Source organism: Oryctolagus cuniculus, chromosome 10, assembly GCF_964237555.1.
Source record: "Oryctolagus cuniculus chromosome 10, mOryCun1.1, whole genome shotgun sequence".
NCBI lineage: Eukaryota > Metazoa > Chordata > Mammalia > Lagomorpha > Leporidae > Oryctolagus > Oryctolagus cuniculus.
In genome coordinates this window covers 46,191,613-46,214,276 of record NC_091441.1, presented here as the reverse complement: position 1 = coordinate 46,214,276, position 22,664 = coordinate 46,191,613, and the positions used below count along the sequence as shown (strand labels likewise).

Below are 22,664 nucleotides of genomic sequence, written 5' to 3'. Positions count from 1 at the left end.
GAGGAGAGATCACCACTGAAATTGATTCCTCAACAAATAACAAATAACCTGCACTTTATAATGGGTACACCTGCAGAAATCTCCTAGGAGTGTGTATGAGTGAAGGTGGAAGTCCAGCACCCAGCTTGCCCAGAGCTTTTCCTGCCATGACATCCACCAGCTGGAGGAAGGGGCTGCTTTCTCAGTTGGTCTGCCAGGAGTGGGCTCCTATTTCCACTTTGTCTACCATTTGGAGAAATATTTTTCTTCTTTGCATGAAAGTTCAGTACACGCCACCGAAGACCTTCATTCTACAAGTCTTAATAATACGCAATTTAAGCTTATAGAGCAATAATTGATACTTTCCTTTTATTCCTAGATCACCTGTCGTGCCCTAAATGTCCTGGGACAAGATGTAGAGAAGCCACTTATGTTAACAGTGAAAATTTTAGATGTTAATGATAATTCACCAGTATTTTCACAAAGAACATTCGAGGGTGAAATTGAAGAAAACAGTGCTTCAAGTAAGTCTCTTACCACATCTATCCCTTCCAATGTATCTATTTTTCAAATATGAGTATCACTGTAATGTATAATTCTTATAAACTAATTTCTCAGAGTTTCCTCAATAGCTTTGGAATAAAATCCATAAAGATAATCTAGCTCTGCTTTTCTAAAAATTTTAGTTGAGCTAATGATCCATTACAATTGTATTCCTAGGATTTAGTCCTCTAAGCTGAGCAATAGTATCTTATTCTATACATACATATGAGCATCAGGCAGTCACAGAGATAAACGGGGAAACCTTAGTAGCACAGATGTCTGAGGTGGGTTTTTTTTAGATTATAAAGGACAAAGAAATACTCATATTTCTTGGTTAATTGGGAACAGGAGAGAATTAGAAGAGCATTCATTAAGGGAAGAGATAAAGCCACAAAATAGCCTTGACTTCAAGAAAGTCAAGTCTTAGGAAGAACTAAGGATCTTTTAACAAATTTTTATTTGAGAGGCAGAGAGACAGAGAGAGGTAGACAGAGCTACCACCCCCTGGTTGATTCCCCAAATGGCTAGGGCCAGAGCTGGGAGGCAGGAGCTAAATCTGGGTTTCTGACATGGGCAACAGGAACCCAATTACCATTACAGGGTTTACATTAGCAAAAAACTGGAGTCAAGACCCAGGAGTTAAATTCAGCTATTCCGATGTGAGACATGGGTATATTAACCAGTAGATTAAATGCTTGTTCTATAACTGAGGATACTTATGGAAGACATCAAGGCTCTACTTAGTTGAGAGAGACAAAAAGAGAGAACACAAATGACATGTAGTTTGTGTTGAGCATGCAGACAGTTTTAATATGTTAAAAATAGGATCAATGTGAAACTGTGTTGAATATTTAATGTGAACATAAAGTCAATCTTTACATATTCTTTAATGAACATTTCTCTGTGTTCCTAGACTCATTGGTGATGATACTCAATGCCACAGATGCAGATGAGCCAAATCATTTGAACTCTAAAATTGCCTTCAAAATTGTCTCTCAGGAACCTGCAGGCGCACCCATGTTTCTCATAAGCAGAAACACTGGAGAAGTCAGAACTTTGACCAATTCTCTTGATCGCGAGGTAAATAAAAGCACTTGGGTGCATACCATAATAAAGAGCTTGATTGAAAGATATCCAAAAAAGGTGACTCCATTTGACCTAAGAATGAAAGGCGCAAAGAAAAGAGGCTTCCATACTCACCTAAGCCAATTTAAGGAAATTCTATGCATTCTGGAACGTGATTCAGGGAGATGAGATATGTATTTGGGTTCTTTGCGATCCGTTGTGTCTCAAACCTACAAGTGGATGTCACAATGGGAGAGTTAAAATGGCATTGGTTTAATGCAGATGGAGGATTTTTCCCTTTTTTGTTGCTTTCTTCCTTCTCTTCTTTCTCCCATCTCTTTGCCTTTCAGATAAAATTAAAATAAATAAAACACTTTAAATATAAAATAAAATATAACAGTTCAGTGACTAGCAGACAAATATTGAACTGTGACTAATCCTTCATATGGTGGAAGAAAATAAAACTTCTTAGAAGGAAAGCCAAAGCCTTCTTCACTTTTTACCCCTGCTTCCCAAACACTAAAGAAGCCCCTTCCTCTTTTCTCCCCAACATCGTCCACTACCACCATCTACCTCCACCACCAAAAACCACCCTGGCCAACTCCATACTATTTTTTGCACAAATGATTTTCCAAATAGATGAACAGGGAAGTTCCATAAGAGAGCTCTCCCCACATAACCATCCTACCATACTCATTGTCCACTTTTGTTTTGAATATCCTGTCTTGCCACAAGAAGATTACAAAAAAAAAAAAAATATTCTAGCACCTTCAAGACTTCCATCCAGTCATCCAGAGCCCCACAAATCTCCTCTAGGATGGACAGTCAACAATGCATGGGATCCTTCCCGGCAATGACCACGAACTTCAATGTTTTCACCTTCTTACCCACAGGAAGCAAAACATCGCCATTCCTATTCTTGGAAGATTAATTAATTTTTATTTATTCCCTCCAAATTTAGCAAATTAGCAGCTATCGTCTTGTTGTGACTGGTGCAGACAAAGATGGAGATGGACTATCCACTCAGTGTGAATGTACTATTAAAGTGAAGGATGTCAACGACAACTTCCCAACACTTAGAGACTCTCAGGTATACCCGCTGCTCCTTAAAAATCATTTTAAACATTTTGCCATCCTGATTCAATATTTGCCAGCTTACTGCCTTTAGTTTTCTATACCTTTCTTTTAAAATAACCGTTCATAAACTACAAGAATTCTGCAGTAGGCATTTAGTGCAGCAGCTAAAGACACCACTTGGGACACCTGTATCCCATGGCAGTGTCAACATCCCATATCATATGTCCCAACTATTCTGCCTCCTATCTAGTGTCTTGCTAATGTACACCCTGGGAGGCAGCAGATTATGGCCCAAGTACTTGGGTTACTACTATCCACATGGGAAATGCTCATTGAGTTCCTGACCTCCGGCTTCAGCTTGGTCCAGCCCTGGCTGTTGCAGGCGTTTGGAGAGTGAAGCAGCAGATGGAGGATTTCTCCCTTTTTTGTTGCTTTCTTCCTTCTCTCCTCTCTCTCATCTCTTTGCCTTTCAGATAAAATTAAAATAAATAAAACACTTTAAATATAAAATAAAATATATTAATTCAGTGACTAGCAAGAAAGCAACACATAATCTGGATAAGTAATGATTAATACCACTTATAAACCCTGCCATTGAGTCTTATATGCTGTCTCTCTTTCAGTATTCAGCAAGTATTCAGGAAAACACTCTAAGCTCTGAGTTGATTCGATTTCATGTAACAGACTGGGATGAAGAGTTCACAGATAATTGGCTTGCTGTCTATTTTTTTACCTCTGGAAATGAAGGGAATTGGTTTGAAATAGAAACTGATCCCAGAACTAATGAAGGCATCTTGAAGGTGGTGAAGGTAAGATCTGATTTCCCTTTATTGGTAAAAATAGTTAATAAAGCTATCGCTTCTACAATTAACTTTATTCATTGCATCATAATAGAAAACTAACAATTGAAAACTTTAAAAACACCTAAATGTATATATTTTTTAAATCATCACATAACCCTATTACCTAAACACAACATCTCTCAACATGTTGGTTTTTGAGGGTACTCCAAAGTTTATGAGTAAGTGCAATTAGAAGACAAGTTTGTTTGGCACTTTGAAACCTACACAGTTTTTTCATGATCTGTGTTTTCCATGAACTTTTTGAAGACCCCTTGTGTTCCCTCCCAGGCTATTGTATTTTCTCTAAATACAAAGACACTGATACATATGTGTTTATGGGTAGATGCATTTTAAACACAAGAAAGCAAGATAAAGTTCTCGACTTAATTTAATTCATTGTCTACTGTTGGATTGAAATTAGGAAAAGGTAAAAATAGATGGAATTACAGCTTGTGAATACATCAATCTGTTTTCAATGCATTAGCTACAATCATCAGAGAAAAATTATTGCAACTTTTCCTAAGAAAGAGGATTACACAAAATCTTCAAGAAAATTTTAAAAAATTAGCAAAGCTTCTTCCATTTAACATGCTTTGCTATGACTGATTTCTATCTGGAATTATGTAAGGATAGTTCTATTTGGATATGGCATGGACTAGAAGTAATCACTATTTGGAAACATTCCTTGATATGCGACTTCAGGCTATATAGGAGCTGCTTTCTTTAACTCTTTGAGTCCTATGTAAGCACAAACCCATAGCATTCCCTTAAAAGGAAACTTCTGAAAGCTGTGAAAACCATATTACTCTGCTTCTCAAGGGGATGGTACAAAAACACCTCCACTTGCAAAATTTTGTTCTGATCTCCCAGCAATGCCTTGGCATGAGATGTTTTCCTTCTGTCTTGGTGTCATTCAGTCTCCCAAACCAGAAACCTGGGTCTTATTCTTGAATTACAGCATTTCCAGACAACATACAGCCAGCCACAAAGTTCTGCTCTAGAAGTTACCTTTTTAAAAAAAAAAAAAAAAGAATTTATTTATTTATTTGAAAGGCAGAGTTACAGAGAGGCAGAGGCAGAGAGAGAGAAAGAGAGAGAGAGAGAGGTCTTCCATCTGCTGGTTCACTCCCTAGATGGCCACAACAGCTGAAGCTGCGCCGATCCAAAGCCAGGAGCCAGGAGTTCTTCTGGGTCTCCCATGCAGCTGCAGGGGCCCAAGGACTTGGGCCATCTTCCACTGCTTTCTCAGGCCATAGCAGAGAGCTATATCGGAAGTGGAGCAACTGGGACTCGAACCAGCAGCCATATGGGATGCCTGCACTGCGGTGGCTTTAACCGTTACGCCACAGCACTGGCCCCCATATTTTTCTTAAGAGATCATTTGGATCACTCATTCTTTCTCCTCTTTTAAATGCTCCCTGGCTTGGCCAGCACCGTGGCTCACTAGACCAATCCTCCGCCTGTGGTGCCGGCACTCTGGGTTCTAGTCCCGGTTGGGGTGCCAGTTCTGTCCCGGTTGCTCCTCTTCCAGTCCAGCTCTCTGCTGTGGCCCAGGAAGGCAGTGGAGGATGGCCCAAGTGCTTGGGCCCTGCACCCACATGGGAGACCAGGAGAGACACCTGGCTTCTGGCTTCGGATCGGCGCAGTGCGCCGGCTGTAGTGGCCACTTGGGGGGTGAACCAACGGAAGGAAGACCTTTCTCTCTCTCTCTCTCTCTCTCTCACTGTCTAACTCTGCCTGTCAAAAAAAAAAAAATGCTCCCTGGCTCTTCATTCACTGAGAAAGTGATCCTTAACCTTGACTGCCTTTTCGAGTAACTTGCAACTTTTCCTAGACAGTGAGAATGTAGGAACTGTTTACTTAGTGGATCTGTGTAGAAGCCCAGGCAGCAGTGGATCTTAAAGGCTCCTCAGTTGACTCAAGTATGCAGCCAAAGTTGATAACCACTTACTAGTTTAATTGACCCTCCTCACATTTGTGTTCAAGAGCATTGACTACCTGCAGTTAGCCCCCTACCATCTGTTACACCTCTGGGTATCTGCAACACTCAGCTCAGCTGAAAACCTCCCAGAAGTCTTTCCTAAGTCTTCCAAGTAGAACTTCACCTTGCTTTCACTGGAGAGTCTATCATCTTCTTTGTCTATCAAGTAACCCTTATATTGACATACTTGTTTACATATCTTCATCTACCTCTGCATTGGGAAATGCTTGAGCACATGAAACCAGTCTGCAAAGTTACCACTCAAGTCTATGTCTCTTACCTTAATTATCTTCAGTAATAAGCAAATGTATTCAAAATGAGCATTTCCTTATCCCTAAATGACTAGTGGATGAAAAGAGCTACCCTGGGATTCCCCAGGCCTTGATTTGGGCCACCTCAATGGAAGAGTCAAACAGTTACTACCCAGGACCACCTGAAAATAACTCCATGAGAACCTGGTGAACCACCCACCCATTGCTTTGCAGGGGTCTTTTTGCCCCCAAGGTTATTAACATAGTTTGCCTTTCTACCTGAGAATCTTAAGAGTTGGGAAAGATTTTTCACATGAGTCCAAGGAATATGACATGAATGAGCATGGCTGCCAGACACAGGAATAGCTTACATGATAGTTCAGTCCTCACAACAACCCAATAAGGGAAGATTTTCAGCATGAAAACTTGAGGTTCAGAGAAACTGAACATTGTTGCCTGAGTCATGCAGCAATTCAGCAATGCAAGCAGGATTTGAGCTATGTTACCATAACAAATTGGGATTCTTTCCATTGCCCCTCACAGCCTAAAGAAACTATAATGATTTGCTATTTTTAAAAGCACATACCTTGCTTTGTAAGTACATATCAGTTACCAAACTTACATGTCACAAGAATCCAATAGCTTTGTCTATCAATATCACACTGATTTCTGAAACCATTTTGCTGTGTAGAAATCAGCAAATCCATTCATAACACTTGGCATACAATTCTCTCATCCTCTACTGGATTTACCAGGTTGTATTTTTGAAACACTTCCTTATGTCTGATTTTATTTTTAACTCTAGGCTCTAGATTATGAACAAATACAAAACATGCAATTTAGTATTGGTGTCAGAAACAAAGCTGAATTTCACCAATCAGTAATCTCTCAATATCGAGTTCAGCAAGTCCCAGTCACAGTTCATGTAATAAATGTAAAAGAAGGAATCGCATTCCGTCCTACTTCCAAGACATTTACTGTGCAAAAAGGCATCAGTAATAAAAAATTGGTCAATTATGTCCTGGGGACATATGAAGCCATTGATGAAGACACTTGCAAAGCTGCCACATCCGTCAGGTAAGACTCTTGAGGTAACATCTTATCCCTTGATATATTTTTAATCTATAAATGATTATAACATCAGGCACGGACGAGTATGTGCTAAGAATAGAAATACAAAGGTGACAAAGAGAAGGACCCAACATAGCCAAATCATTAGAATACACTGTGCTGTGAGCAAACATAACCAAAGCATTGGTCAAAGCTAGAAACCAACAAAAGAATACCTTAGCTTCACAGGACTGTAGAACCATTTTTTCTGCCCAGGGTCATTTGGTTATTTATGACATATTTTGCAGATCATACAAAATCATTAACTTAAAAATTAGCCTACTATAGATTTATTGAATATCGAGCCTCACCTGCAGTTGCCCTGGCAGGGCCAAACCAAATGATTTTGTGGGCCTTATATGGCCCATGGGCCAGATGTTCCCCACCCCTGCAAGGGAGATCAAGAAAAATATTCACGAAAACTTCCAGCTGCGTCTAACAAAAGGGTAGAAGTTCACCAAAAGACCATGTTTTGTTCAGACAAAACAGCACATACAAAGACAAACACACCTAAAATATAATAGCACTGTGCAAATCATTGCTATATCAAAAAGAGAAAGGATACAAATATTTTATTGCACAGAGCAGAAAATTGAATAATCAAGCTAATACATACTTAAAGATTATGAAATACTGCTTATCAACGTTATGCTTTCTGTTACTTTTAATAACTCCATGTTTCTAGGTTTTACATTACGTTTAAATGCATTAAAGATAGAATGGGTCATTTTAATTCAATAAGTAATATTCCATATTTGAAAAAAATTATTTTTCTCTTGTGAAACAGATATGCTATGGGTCGTAATGATGGTGGTTTGCTAGTTGTTGATTCAAAAACTGCTCAAATCAGATTTGTCAAAAACATTGATCGGGATTCGACTTTCATAGTAAACAAGACAATCACTGCTGAGGTTCTGGCCATAGATGGTAAGAAAAATAAAGTGTTATTCTAACCGACATTCCCTTCTGAACAGATAATCATGATTATTTAACATATGAACTTTGTCACAAGCTGAAGATAATTATCTTTGGTACTTTGGATCTCAAGTCTAAGGCAGGTGAACCCAAGAGAGAAGACAGAACTCCAGCTTCTCAGATGAGTTTGCAATAGCAGCGCACTCTGTGTTCAATCTCTCTGATTTGCTGTGGCTGAGGCAGGAACTTCTTTTGACCCATAACAATTCCTGGCTTTGAGAGGTAGCTATAGATCGGTAGAGCAAGCCCAACAGGGAAGCTCAGCTCAAATGTAAGCTGCCTTCGTGACTACCTATAGAGATTTCATTTTATTTTCTCCTTGAACAAGACATTTTCCTCATCTGGAGGGTTATAAAATAATGTTCATTCAGTATGTTTCTTCCTCAAGTATAAAATTAATTTATGCTCAAGACAAGTAGACAAATACCAAAAAGGAACCAAAATAATCAACACCAAAATATTACCATTTGAGAAAACAACAAAAACCACTGAAAAATTCAATCCCCCACAGAGGTGCCTTTTTTGTTTTATTTTGTTTTAGTGTGTTTGATTGTCAGCATTTTTGATTTTTTCAATTAACTTTTATATCTTCAGAAATAAAAATAAGTAATCGTTTACTCTGAATACTTTGACTCAAGCTTTAGAAGCAAAAATTATTCATTCGTTGATTGCCAGTCAGCATAAAAATAAAAGCTTTCTTAAATGAATTGATTTCATTTATAATCAATGAATTAATCACCTTACAGATCTTAATTTCAAAATAACAGCCCATGCAATAAAAAAATACTGCTAGAATTACTAGCCAATTTGATCACATTTTATTTTTACAGTATGCAGAAACAGGATGGTACCTTTTTGTTTCTGAGAGTAACAAGTACAATTTTCTCATGAGAAGATGCACTGACTGGGTGGCATGACAGAGCCATATAAAAAATTGTCTTTTTCTATTGAACTTTGTTCTATGTATCTCTTTAACCCCAAAATGTTATTCTTACAGAAAACACAGGTAAAACTTGTACAGGCACCATATTTGTTGAAGTACCAGGTTTTAATGAAAATTGCCCAGCAGTTGTCCTTGAAAAAGAAAGAGTTTGTAGTTCCTCACCTTCCGTGATTGTCTCAGCGGGAACACTGGACAGGGATAAATATGCTGGCCCCTACACATTCTCACTGGAGGACCAACCTGTAAAGTTACCCGTTATGTGGCGCATCACAACACTCAACGGTGAGTTATTAGTACAGTTGCTCCCACCAATCAAAGTTGCTGCCTCTTTATATTCCCAGCGGGATAGGATAGCTCCTTTGAGGGCCAGGCATTTGGCACAGTGGTTAAGCCACTGCTGGGGATGCGTGCATTCCAAGTAGAAGTGCCTGAGTTCAAGTCCATCCTCCACTACCGATTCTAGTATCCAGGTAATGTACACCTTGTGAGACAGCAGCTGATGGTTCAAGTTCTTGGATTCCTCCCATCCACAAGGGAGACTTGGATTGAGTTCCAGGTTCCTGATATCATCCTGGCCCAGTTGCAGCTGTTGCATATGGGAAGTGAACCAGTAGATGGGAGATATCAGGGTTCACACTCATTCTCTCTCTCCCTCTCTCTCACTCTCTCTCTCCTTCTCTCTTTCTCTTCCCCTACCCCCAATGCCTTTCAAATAAATTAAAATTTTTTAAGAAGAGGTCATTTGAGGGGCTGGCACTGTGGCATAGCAGGTTAGACTAGTGGCCATAGTGCCAGCAGCCCATATGGGCACTGGTTTGAGTGTCGACTGCTCCACTTCTGATCCAGCTCTCTGCTATGGCCTGGGAAAGCAGTGGAAAATGATCTAAGTACTTGGGCTCCTGCACCCACATGGGAGACCTGAAAGAGACTCCTGACTCCTGGCTTCAGATTGGCCCAGCTCCAGCTGTTGTGGCCATCTGGGAAGTGAACCAGCAGATGGAAGATATCAGGACTCACTCTCACTCTCGCTCTCGTTCTCGGTCTCTCCCTCTCACCCGCCCCCCCCACCCCATGCCTTTCAAATAATTTTTTTTTAAAAAGAGGTCATTTGATAACAATTCCTTTCAATTAATAATTGAAAACATTCTTTGCACTGGAGATGTGATCTTAGCTTTGTGAATTCCTTCTCTCTTCTGAAGAGAAAAGAAATATGATGTAGTATATTTTCTGTTTTTCATTTAGTATTTTTGTCTTTTTAGTATGTGTATTTCTGGCTCCATAGTGCATCCTTCAAAAAACAATATTCAAGTCAGGCATCTATTATATCACAGAGGAGTGGCCTGGGAGCAGACTTGGAGCACTGGAGGAGTTGGCCTGCACTCTGCTCATAGGAAGTGGCCACCTGCTACTGTTCAGCAGCTCTGAGGGCACAGTGGACCGGAACTCATAACTCTTCTAGCCCATAGAGAAGAATTAATCCATTCTACTTTCCTCCTAACCTTTTTTCTGCTCATTCTACCTTTTCTGGGTTTTCCACAAGCCTCATAGAAGAAGCCTCATAGAAAGAACTATTAGATTTTATAAAAATCTTCTCCCTTTCTGGGTTTTATGATGTCCATCAAGCTACTTCAAGTCCTTGGTAAACTCGCCCCTTTTCCTGAGCTCTTTTCTGAACCAATCTTGTTTCCTTTCATGAATTCCCTTCTAGTCATGTATATCAGCCACTGAAGGGGTTTCTCTGTCTTTGGCATTTGGCCATAAGGCTTTTCAGGTCCAGATGAAAGGATCCAGCTCCAAATTCTGCACACAGCCTTTGGCTCTGAAGGATTTTACCAAATGCATGGCCATTGAAGAGGCTACTAAGGCTAGATCAGAGAGAGCAAGGATGTGGCTCCAGACACAGCTGCTCGGACAAGGCTGGGCAAGACAACAGAGGCTGGGCTGGGTGGACAAGACACAGCGTCAAAGGGCATGGCAGGGGCAAGGATGATTCAAATGGCACAAGGCTGCTATGGGATGCCACTGAGAAAGGAGCAACATAGCAACAGAGACAGAGAACAATCGATGCTCAGGGAAGAGGCCCATCACCTCAACGGACCTTCATTCCATGGGATGAAAATAGAGAGGAGCAGTGGAGGGGGCAGCAGCAAAAGCTGGAAGTCAGTCTGGATAAGTCAGACACAGGAACACAGAGCTTGGGGACAGCAAACTCTCACAGGGCCATGTGAGTTGGACTGGTGCAGATGTACAGGGGAGTAGGTAAGCCCCAGGAGAAGGGACCCTGATATTTAAATGATGCCCACCCACTTCCATCCTCTTTGGTGGGAAAAGTAAGGTAGGACTGAACCTTCATGGAGGAGGAGAATGGGCCCATCTGGGTCAGAGAGGAAAGAAAGCAGGTGTAGAAAGATTTACCCAGTTGAACCCCTTACGGCGCCCATCACTGCTCTAATCGCATCAGCCCCACTATGTGCAACAGTGCTCTCTAACTCCAGCTGGGCTGACGAAAATCCGTCATTTTAAGAATCAGAGACATCTCATGCCGCTGTTGATTTGTGTGATTGTTTCTCTACAGCTACTTCCGCACAGCTCAGAGCCCAGCAGCAGGTGTCTCCCGGAGTGTACAGACTCCCCCTCGTGCTTACCGACCGAGAGGACAGGCAGTGCGAGACGCCGGAGAGCCTGACCCTGGAAGTCTGTCAGTGTGACGACAGGGGCATCTGTGGGACTTCTGGACCAGTCAGAGACCCCACAATCTACAGAAATCCTGCTTCCTGGAGGCTGGGACCTGCTGCTATAGGCCTGCTCCTCCTGGGCCTGTTGCTGTTGCTGTGTGAGTATGCCGGTGGCTCCTTCTGTGTTGACCGTCCTCATTTGCATGGGCCAGCCTACTGCCTGTGCTCACTGCTCAAAGCAGGAAGAACCATTCTCTAATTGTTCACAGGCAAATCCAGGGAATGGCATTTTCTGGAAGAATCGAATATTTAATTTTTTTTGCCAACAATCTATGATTATAATATAGCGAAGTAAATCATATGTGTCAGACATTTTGAAAATAGCACAAGAGAATCAAGAGGTATTAAAAATAATCATGAAAACTCCCCGAATACTGCTAGTTATGGTTGTGGTCAAAATTATGGCTTTATCTGGGAGTGCAGCACTTTCTAAGATGCCTTTTTTCATGTTCAAAACTCATGAGATTCTAATATAAAAAAAAGAGAGAGAACCATTGTCAAACAAACTTAAGGCAAATATATAAAATATCGTAAGTTTTGAGTTTTACAATGCAGGTTAACACAGCATAGGCTCTGAGAAGTTTTTGTTTCATCCAACATTTCCTCATAATAGCTTACCACTCAAATACTCATTCCCTTTAAAACTTGCAGACTTAACATGATTCAGTTTATTAAACACATCTAGGAAAATAATGCACATGTATTATTTTTCAGTAAAAATAAAATTTGTTATTGTCAATGAATAAAAATTTATAACTAAAATTAATTAAAATAAATAATTAATATTTGAACAAAAATATGAAGAATCAAATAGTATCTTAATATAAAAAAGTCTGTATTTAAAAGAACTTTCTGTCAAATTCTCAAACAAGAGGAACCTTTAGTAAATTCACAGCTATTTCCCCAATTTATTATAGAATTACAGCCTTTAGTGTTAAAGTGAATTTTCATGATGATGAATTCGACTTCCACAACTTCATTCAAATTTCATTTAATGTATGAAATATATTTATAACACAAAATAGTACAGAAAGTTATATAATAATCACACATATCACCATCATTCAGACATAATATATATTAACGTCTTGTAATATTCACTAAGGTCTCTTGAAAGAAAAAGAAACTTCTATAGATGCAGTTTATGCCCCCCACACACATGCACCCCATATTTTCCCCTTCATCTGTCTCCAGGAGCTTTTACTATTATGAAGTTATCATGCATCCTTTAGCTTAATTGTTGAAATTCACATTCACAGAGTTTCAATTTTTACCATCATATTAGTCAAGTTCACCAACGAGGATTCTTCAAGGACCTATGTGAGTTGCTATGCCTGCTTCCAACTTGACTCTGAATTTTACACAGTGTACGCACTTATACATGTCTAAGTGCACGGGAAAAAGAAGTTACTACACATGGGGTATTGCAGAAGCTCCATGGGATAGGGGAATCATCCAATTAGCCCTTGGAGATTGAATAAGATAAAAGAAGTGCAAAATGAAAGGAAAGTTGCCAAAGAGTAACCGTGTGAATAAAAGCCAACAAAAGCTGGCAAGCTGGGGAAACTGTGGAGAAGGCAAGATGACACTGAATAGTGCACTGGGACTAATTCAAAAGGACTGATGTGCACTTGCTGTGCTGTTCTGTAAGTGTGAAAAAGGAAGTTGCCAAAGGCTATCAGAGAAAGATACTATGCTATCCCCACAAAAATATCTGTTTTATGTCATCTTGCCATTTGCAAATGCAATGTTTTAAATTTTGTGAATGAGAGGATATGTTTTTCAGACTGTAGAAATAGACTCAGCATTTTGAAAACTTTCTCTGGATACACATGTGAAATCTAAATGTGCATGACACATATAATAATAGGTAATATTTCTGAAGGATTAGTGTGTTCATCTAAAACAACTGATCACCCAGGTTTACATTCACTACCTTTCCAAATTGCTTTGTTAACTCACAATGTTTAATCTCGCCCAAATATTTAACAAAGCCATAGAATTGAAAATGCAATCGAGAATGCCTTTAGAAGTATGATTTATGTGAGCATTAAATTAAATTGTTGAGAAAGTATATCAGTATGGCCAACCTATTTTATATACTTGGTCAACTATTCTTCATACCATATATAAAAAGGCCTAGCCTAATTTGCATAATATTGCCCATCCTAAAAAGACTGTCAAATACTCATAATGTTCACCACTGTTCTTTTTTTCTTTTTTAAGATTTGTTTATTTATTTGAAAGTCAGAGTTAACAGAGAGAGAGGGAGAGACAGATTGAGATCTTCCTTCTTCTGGTTCACTCCCCAGATAGTGGCAATGATCAGCCCTGGCCAAGCCGAAACTACGAGCCAGGAGATTTTCCAGATCTCCCACATGAGCAGCAAGGGCCAAAGCACTTGGTCCTTCCCCTGCTGTTTTTCCCAGACCATTAGCAGGGAGCTGGATTGGAAGTGGATTGGTTGGGACATGAACTTGGACCCATGTCCTTTAAGTATATTAATCAATTAATCCTCACAACACCTATAATGTAGTTGCTACTTATTCCCCCATTTAATGGATGAGTTAACTGAACAGAGAAAGATTTTATAATATGCCCAATGTCAAATAGCTGGTGAATGGTGGAGCCAAAATTCAAACCCTAGAAGTCTGGCTGTGCTCTTCACACCCCCCATCCTCCCACCCCATCTCTCCCTAAGCTATCTGTATGAGGACAGAGTTCAAACATCAGAATTGGAGTGGCCTTTGCAGGCCAGAGGTGCCTGTGGGGTCCTTGACAACAGAGTGTGGGAAACACCCACTTTTGAGAAGTCTCTCTCTTGTCATTAGCATGAGAATGACATTAACCTTTATTATCAATTATATGCAAATGGAGAACTGTATTTACACTGTCAGAAAGGTACCTCCAAGCTCAAGTCATAGATAAGCGATTCTTAAATCACAATTAAGAGTGTATCAACAGGCATTTATTAGGGCATCTCCCTAATTGCTAAAGGAGTTTTCTGGTTAATTGCTGTTTACTAAGAAATTATTAAGACTGTATATCTAAAACATTACCATGCACACCTAAAATCTTGACCATACAGTTATGTTAGGGCACTTCAGAAAGTTCCTTGAAAATGGAATTTTGGCATGCCAAATTTTGAAATCTGAGTTGTGTTTGGCTTGGGGACTCAGACGCTGGGTGGGATGCCTGAGGTCAAGTCCTGACTTCACTCCCAATTTCACCTTCCTGCTAATGTGAACCTGGCATGTAGCAGCTGGTGGCTCAGGTAGTTCCTGCCATCTGCGTGGGAGAGCTGAATTGAGTTCCCAGCTCCCTTCTTCAGGCTGATCCAGTCCGGGCCAACTCAGGACATCTGGTGAGTGAGAGAGTGGCAAGAGTTGTCTGTGTCTCCTCTCTCTACTTCTCAAATAATAAATAAATAAAAATTTAAAAATATTTTGAAAACCCTGTATATAAGGGGTCTTCAAAAAGTTCCAGGAAAGTGCATATTATAAAAACTATGTATGGATTTCAAAAATTTTTTCACCAAAATAAACATCCACTTTTCCACAAGTTTTTTTAAAGTATTCTCATATAGACATCTGTATGTTTATCTGACAGAATATCTACAGCCTCTACATACACAAATAAAGTCTACAATTATAAAAAAGGATTGAAAAATAGTCACCATTAGCATTGAACTAACAGTGCCTATTCTAAGACAATAATATGCATACAATGAGAAATCTGATCTTTCAGTTTCATAACCACATGAAATTTTTTTAAAGATTTATTTATTTATTTGAAGGTCAGAGTTACACAGAGAGAGAAGGAGAGGAAGAGAGAGAGAGAGTCTTCCATCCACTGGTTTACTCCCCAATTGGCTGCAACAGCCAGAGCTGGGCCAATCCGAAGCCAGGAGCCAGGAGTCTCTTTCAGATCTCCCATGTGGGTGCAGGGGCCCAAGGACTTGGGCCATCTTCTACTGCTTTCCCAGGCCATAGCAGAGAGCTGAATCAGAAGTGAAGCAGCTGGGACTTGAACGGCGTCCATATGGGATGCCGGCACTGCAGGCAATTGACCAACCTGCTATGTCACAGCGCAAGCCCCCACATCAAATTTTAATGTGCTTAATTACTGAATTTTATTTTCTAGAGACTAATTTTGCATTTCACTAGGAATTTTCTATATTTACAGTGCTTAATTTTCCTTTTTCAAAGATTTATTTTATTTATTTGAAAGGCAGAGTGACAGCAAGACACACACACACACACACACACACAGAGCAATCTTCCATCCACTGGTTCATTTCACAAAAGGCTGCAATGCCCAGGGTGTAGCCAGGCCAAAGCCAGAAGCCTGGAAGTCCATCCAGGTCTCATACATGGGTAAGAGGGGCCCAAGAACTTGGGCCATCCTCTGCTGCCTTCCCAGGCACATTAGCAGGGAGCTGAATTAAAAGTGCTGTATTTTGTTTGTAACATTTCTGATCGTCGGCATGTCAAATAATATCTAAGTGACTCAAGTATTCTGATTTTCTGTTCTGGTTTTCACTAGTGGCCCCACTTCTGCTGCTGACCTGTGACTGTGGGACCAGTCCTATTGGGGGAGGGACCGGAGGTTTTATCCCAGTCCCAGATGGTTCAGAAGGAACCATTCATCCGTGGGGAATCGAAGGAGCCCATCCTGAAGACAAGGTGAGGGTCCATCTTGGGAAAACGTTATCCCACTGGCAATGAGAAAAAAATTGATTTGTAATGAGATAGGAAAGGGGGGACAGAGGCATTAAAAATAAAACTCTTAATCCTCAATTTGAGAGTCCTTGCTAAATAGGAAACTTCTACAACTTTAGTTCCTCAGATATCAAATCATAAAAATGATTACTCTTGCAAGAATTTTGGATTCTTATAAAATTAACATTTGCAAAGAGCCACATTTCACCTATGTTTCTCTAACATCTGATTCACTTTAAAATGTATTTATTTTTTAATATGGTTTCCAGGAAATCACAAATATTCGTGTGCCACCTATAGCAGGCAATGGAGCTGAATTCATGGAAAGTTCTGGTAAGTGAATATAATTTTTTTCTTTAAAGATATGGTTGTTTAAATGGAACATGTTCAAAATTGTTTTCTTAGTTATTTGCATATGCATGCATGTCGGAACCATTACCACTGAAATGGAGAAAAGCTGGTCTGTGATATTCATGTCTCAGTCACACATCTGGCTTCAGTAAGCTAATTTGTCCACTAAAGGCACCATTTTTAATATCTGCAGATTTGTAGTTTTTCCAGATTTTAACAAATTGAAATATAGCTCTCAGGCAATTAGTTACCAATTTTTAATTAGGAAAGATTTCACATGAAGGAAAACATAACCACCTCTGTATCTCCACAGTTCAGTTGTGTCTGTTCTTAACATTGATCATATTTGCAGTTAAATTTCCACAAATGCACATCCTCAATCCTCTTCCTTGCCAGGACCAATGGCCTGACTTAAGTACAACTACTAAAGCTTATACTCAATCATAATGGAACATGATAGCTTATGTTATCATATAAGGGAATGTCTTTCTTTCATTTTACCAAGAGATTATTTCATTCATATTATCCTAATGCCACAACTTTGCCTTAAACTCAAGAAATAAAAAGAACTTGATATCTAATATAATATTTTCTTAATTCCATAGAATTAAGAAATAGATGGTCTTTAAGTTTGCAACCTGAAAAATCTGCATATGTAAATCACTGTCTGTCCTCATCAGCCATTCCAGTCATTGTTTGCCTCTCCCATTATAATTACAGAGCAAAAACTCTTGTCAGAATTCTCCAAAACAGATAACTTTCCAAGCGAGCATAATGTGAAGGTCGCAGGAAGAACAGTCATAATTCCTTAAATTTTCGCTAGGTAGCAAGACATCAAACGCGCCTCCGCTAATTTGCACGATTACATTTTGTATGCTTCCTCATTGGTTCTTGTACTGAGCCAATATGAGTGCTTAGTTACAATTTCTCTCTTTCATGAAAACAAGCAAGCACTGCATTAGAATCTTTCCAGGCTGGCGCCGCGGCTCACTAGGCTAATCCTCCACCTAGCAGCGCCGGCACACCGGGTTCTAGTCCCAGTCGGGGCGCCGGATTCTGTCCCGGTTGCCCCTCTTCCAGGCCAGCTCTCTGCTGTGGCCAGGGAGTACAGTGGAGGATGGCCCAAGTACTTGGGCCCTGCACCCCATGGGAGACCAGGAGAAGCACCTGGCTCCTGCCTTCGGATCAGCACGGTGCGCCGGCCGCAGCGCACCAGCCGTGGCAGCCATTGGAGGGTGACCCAACGGCAAAAGGAAGACCTTTCTCTCTGTCTCTCTCTCTCACTGTCCACTCTGTCTGTCAAAAAAAAAAAAAATCTTTCCATAGCTGTTACTGCATATTCTGTTTTCCTTACCATTTCCATTGTTGTCACTGAAAATCTATTTCCTTTGTACACTTGTCACACAGTTGTATTTTCTCCCACTTAATTGATTTACATGGCAATAGCACAGGTAAAAGTCCAGTAAAAACAGCAGCAGCAGCAACAAGAAAGCACAACACGACACGTTACAAAATTTCCTCCCCTGTTTTTAGAAGTCTGTACAAATATGTATGCTGGTGGGACAGTGGTGGAAGGAGCTTCGGGGATGGAACTGACCACCAGGCTGGGAGCAGCTGCCGGATCTGGAGCCACGGCAGGCTTTGGAGCAGCAGCCGGACTTGGTTCCACTGGGCAGTCTGGGACAATGAGAACAAGACATTCCACTGGCGGAACCAGCAAGGACTATGCTGACGGGGCAATCAACATGAACTTCCTAGATTCCTACTTTTCTCAGGTAATTTGGTGGAAAAACCTTTTGACTTTGTTTTCACATCAGATTTTTTATTTGATTATGTACTTCAGTTTTGCAGTTCACATTTTTATGGCTTGTTAAAATGTAAGAAAAGAAAGATTTCCTTTTGCCAAAATAATATGGATAACCTAAGGTGGCTCTCAAAATTGGGTCACTGGTCAAAAAAGAGAACACAGAGATAGCCACAAATTGAGAGAATAAGGTAGCGACACCCCATGCCCCCAACTGCAAAAGCAACTGAGAGAAAAATCCTTTGTATTTGGGGGTCAGCAGCATCCCTTTAAAAACACGAAGCAGACTCTTTGGTATTTCCTAAACCATAAATGATGTCGAAACACATGTGTATATATTTTTCAAAGCAGTCCATGTCTAAAACAATTGAAGGGGGCCAGCACCGTGACTCACTTAGTTAATCTTCTGCCTGCAGCACTGGCATCCCATATGGGCGCCAGGTTCTAGTCCCAGTCGCTCCTCTTCCAGTCTAGCTCTCTGCTGTGGCCCGGGAAGGCAGTGGAGGATGGCCCAGGTGCTTGGGCTTCTGCACCCCCATGGGAGACCAGGAAGAAGCACCTGGCTCCTGGTTTCGGATTGGTGCAGCGCCAGCCATAGCGGCCATTTGGGGAATGAACCAACGGAAGGAAGACCTTTCTCTCTGTCTCTCTCTCACACTGTCTATAACTCTACCTGCCAAATAAAAAAAAAAAGTTGAAGAACCCCTGAATTAGTGGCCCAAAAACAAATGAGAAAGAAGGGTTGGGATTGAAGACCAATGATTGGAGGAATGTGTGACAGGAAGCATGGGGCAGGAATGGGACAAGGGAACCAGAACACAGAAGACTTCAGGAGGCAGGTTGCTTGCCTCTTGTTTGGTGACCAACAAGTAGTGCGATGAGAGGCATGGTTAGAATGGCTCTCACATAGAGTTTTGGTGTGGGAACTGTTACATGCCAGGTCGACATGATGTCCCAGCAGCTGAAGGTTGACATTGAGTTTGAGTAGACTGACAATGGAGACGTGTTTGGGATGAAGACTCTTGGGATAGTTCACGGTGTGCTGTGGGCCCTAGTTATTACAGGTCAGGCTCCCACAGGATTGTAGTGTCCACACAAGACCTCATTCACACAGTACACAGTGAGAGGTATCTTCCCACCAGCCCAGACACAATGACATGCATTAACACAGGCATACACAGAGTTTCCCACGCCCAGTCCAGTGGAAAACCTCCAGGCACCACACCCATTTGCTCTGTAGACCTAAATCCAAATAAGTGCCTTAGAATCACAAACGAAAACACATGCCTAGACTCAATTTTGAGTCTGTCAACCATAGCACTGCCAAACACTGGATTATTTTTAGAGCAAGATTGTTCGTGTGAAGAGCGCGCCTGTATCTCTCTGGAGATCCTCCTAATTTGGGGATTTATATGAACAGTAATATGTTGCTGAATTGACTCTTCCTTAAAATTCCTTTATTCCCACATTTCCTCCATCTTTAGAAAGCGTTTGCCTGTGCCGAGGAAGAGGATGTCCATGACGGGAACGACTGCTTGTTGATCTATGACAATGAGGAGGACATGGCCGTCCCCAGTTCTCCCGTGGGCTCCCTGGGCTGTTGCAGCTTTATTGCCGATGACCTGGATGACAGCTTCTTGGACTCGCTCGGCCCCAAATTTAAAAGACTTGCAGAGATAAGCCTCGGCATGGATGAAGAGGCCCAACGGGCTCGGCTCTCCTCTCAAGACAGCGGGGCTAGGAGCGAATCCAGGGGGCCAGCCCCGGACACGCAGCAGGCAGGAACGATGAGGGGCCAGACTCTGTCGGGCAGTCAAGGAGTCTTTACTTTGTCTGCTTCAGGGTCTATGCAACCGGCCATTTCCATCCCTGACCCCCTGCAGCACGCTAACTATTTGGTGACGGAGACCTACTCGGCTTCTAGTTCCCTCGTGCAGCCTTCCTCTGTTGTCTCTGATCCACTCCTCACGCAGAGCGTAACAGTGACAGAAAGGGTGGTGTGTCCCAGGGCTGCTGTTTCTGGCAGCCTCATTGTTCCGACAGAGCTACGAGGGTCCCGCAGTATCCTCTGTACAGAAGACCCTTGCTCCCGTCTGATATGACCGGATTGAACTGGAGTAACTCAATGGTTGAATGTAGAAATTTGAACCAAATTCTTCAAATTAGCATGGCCAAACTCACTGTATTGGGCTAATTTGGCACTTACTAGCTACTCTCCTCCAAACTAAACATGATTGTAATTTAAATTTACTGGTTCATACCCCAAAACTGGATATGTCATCACTCCTAATTCTCAAATACTTCTCAAACTAGAGTAAACCCTAAAATTTGACCCCCAAAAAATCCTTAAAGTGATATTAGGAAGGAAAACTCCTTAGACATTTTTAAACTTGTTTCTTCCAGTGCCAAAACAAGGTATCCATCACTTTGAAATGCAATGTGGGTTAGCGGATTAAGCACTTGGAAGTGGAGAGCCCCACTTTTTGTCTCACTTTTCTTATATCACTAGTACTGGTTTAAAAATCACGAAGTATTTGCTAAAGCATTATGAGCTGCTTGGAAGAAAGGAAGTTGTTGCTCCTTTTCCCGTCTTGGTGCTGGGAGACCATAACTGCATCTTTTGCTCAAGCTAAGGGCTATGGGCTTATGCATTAAACTTCCTACATCTTTATTCCACATAATCCCACAATAAGACTATTTTGAAGTAGAAATATCATGGAACATGTAATAAAGCTTAGCAGGTGTAAATATTTGATATGTATTAATCACCTGATCTATCCAAAGAAGTTATCTTACCTCCAACTCCTTCCCTACACATTCCTCAGGAACAAATCCTGCACTGGTCTTTAAAATAGCTTCCTTTTCAAAATGTCAGTCAGTAGATGAGTCATGGGTTGTTTATTGTGTTACCAATGTCTGCAGCTTTTGTGGAAATTCACAACATAGGTTTATCTCATAAGCAATTGAGGCTAGTAACCAGAAATGGGGTGAAATTTGTGAATATGTATTATAAACAACATTGGGGCAAAGAGTTGGTGAAATAATTTTCAAGTCAAAAAGGGATATGGAAGAGGTTTATAGGTAAATTATTTTTAAAACCTTATTTCTAAATTAAATAGCTACACCAGTTTAATGCTTGAGATTAGCGATATTAGGTTAGTGAATGTTTAGAATATATTATTTCACACATGCTACTATGGTGGTTATATGGCTCTTCATGTCATTTCTGGTCACTCAAGATTTTCACCCCCCATCCTACACAGAACACCCTACATCACCTGCTTACAGATATGACTGCCATAGCTGTCTTTACAAGGTCATTGTCCAGCTCTGGTCTTTCCAGTTGTATATAAAATACAGGGTTTTAAATCATCCTTTCTGATGTTTGTTGCCATATTCACAACCTAAATTTGTTTTTCCAGATGGACTGCAAAGTAATCAAATGTTTTGTGTTTTAACCAAGAAAGGTGCAGTCCTGATGATACCTGAGGGGAACAGATCCCTAAATATCCCATCCCTAGTGCTCTTCCCTCTTCTAGCACAGGCCAAGACCTGCAGCTGCCAGAGCAAGGCGTTCATGGGCCCAGGCTGGAGGTGAGAGGAATCAGACTCTGCGGAGCCAGCTGCTGGGTCCTGAGGACGCTGTGTTGCTCTTGTCCCGGCTGCTTCTTGCTTCTGAATAGAAGCTTGCTCAGGAAGCCGGAGCACAGTCTGTGCCTCTGTTTGCATGTGAGGACTAAATGAATAATCATCATAACCTCTTTTCAAAGCTCAAAAGTGTATTCAGGACCCTCAAAGCATTTTAACTTTGCCTCTTAAAACTCAACTATCATGAAATGGGAATTTTTGCTGCATCATTAAGCTGCAGAGGAATCCATACGATACTTGTAAAGATTATAGAAGGGAAAAATGGAAAGTATTTTATTTTTCCTGATTCTCTTTGTTGTTGTTGTTGTTAAAAAATACATGTCATAAACTTTATCACCTTAACTAATTTTCAGTTCGGTAGTGTTAAGTATGTTTACATTGTTGTTAAACAGATCTCCAGAACTTTTTCATCTTACAGAACAAATATATTTTTAAACAAACAAAAATTGATTTGCCATGTAAAATGTATTTGCACTTTTTCATCAAAAATAAAAATTATTTTAAGCAGAAGAAAAATTGTAACCGTCCTTCTACTTGATATGTTATACATTTTACAGAGTATTTATTAAAATGCTAACAGTGTAACATTGTTAAATAAAATTGTTTGACAATACATTTGTAAGTATTTCCTTAACCATT

The 22,664-nt window shown here is 40.6% G+C and overlaps 1 protein-coding gene across 1 annotated transcript in view; it reads left to right on the top strand.

Annotated features, from left to right (window-relative positions):
• The window catches only part of DSG3 (desmoglein 3), a 43,595-nt gene extending 21,264 nt beyond the window's left edge, over nt 1–22,331 (top strand). The window contains exons 5-16 of the mRNA XM_008261176.4: nt 359–503; nt 1,436–1,602; nt 2,549–2,677; nt 3,288–3,473; nt 6,544–6,815; nt 7,636–7,775; nt 8,821–9,048; nt 11,342–11,599; nt 16,047–16,186; nt 16,492–16,555; nt 18,107–18,348; nt 19,862–22,331. Of these exons, the coding sequence (XP_008259398.1) occupies nt 359–503; nt 1,436–1,602; nt 2,549–2,677; nt 3,288–3,473; nt 6,544–6,815; nt 7,636–7,775; nt 8,821–9,048; nt 11,342–11,599; nt 16,047–16,186; nt 16,492–16,555; nt 18,107–18,348; nt 19,862–20,479 (2,589 nt within the window). The 3' untranslated portion in view covers nt 20,480–22,331. The remainder of the gene's footprint in view (nt 1–358; nt 504–1,435; nt 1,603–2,548; nt 2,678–3,287; nt 3,474–6,543; nt 6,816–7,635; nt 7,776–8,820; nt 9,049–11,341; nt 11,600–16,046; nt 16,187–16,491; nt 16,556–18,106; nt 18,349–19,861) is intronic.
• The last annotated feature ends 333 nt before the right edge of the window (nt 22,332–22,664 follow it).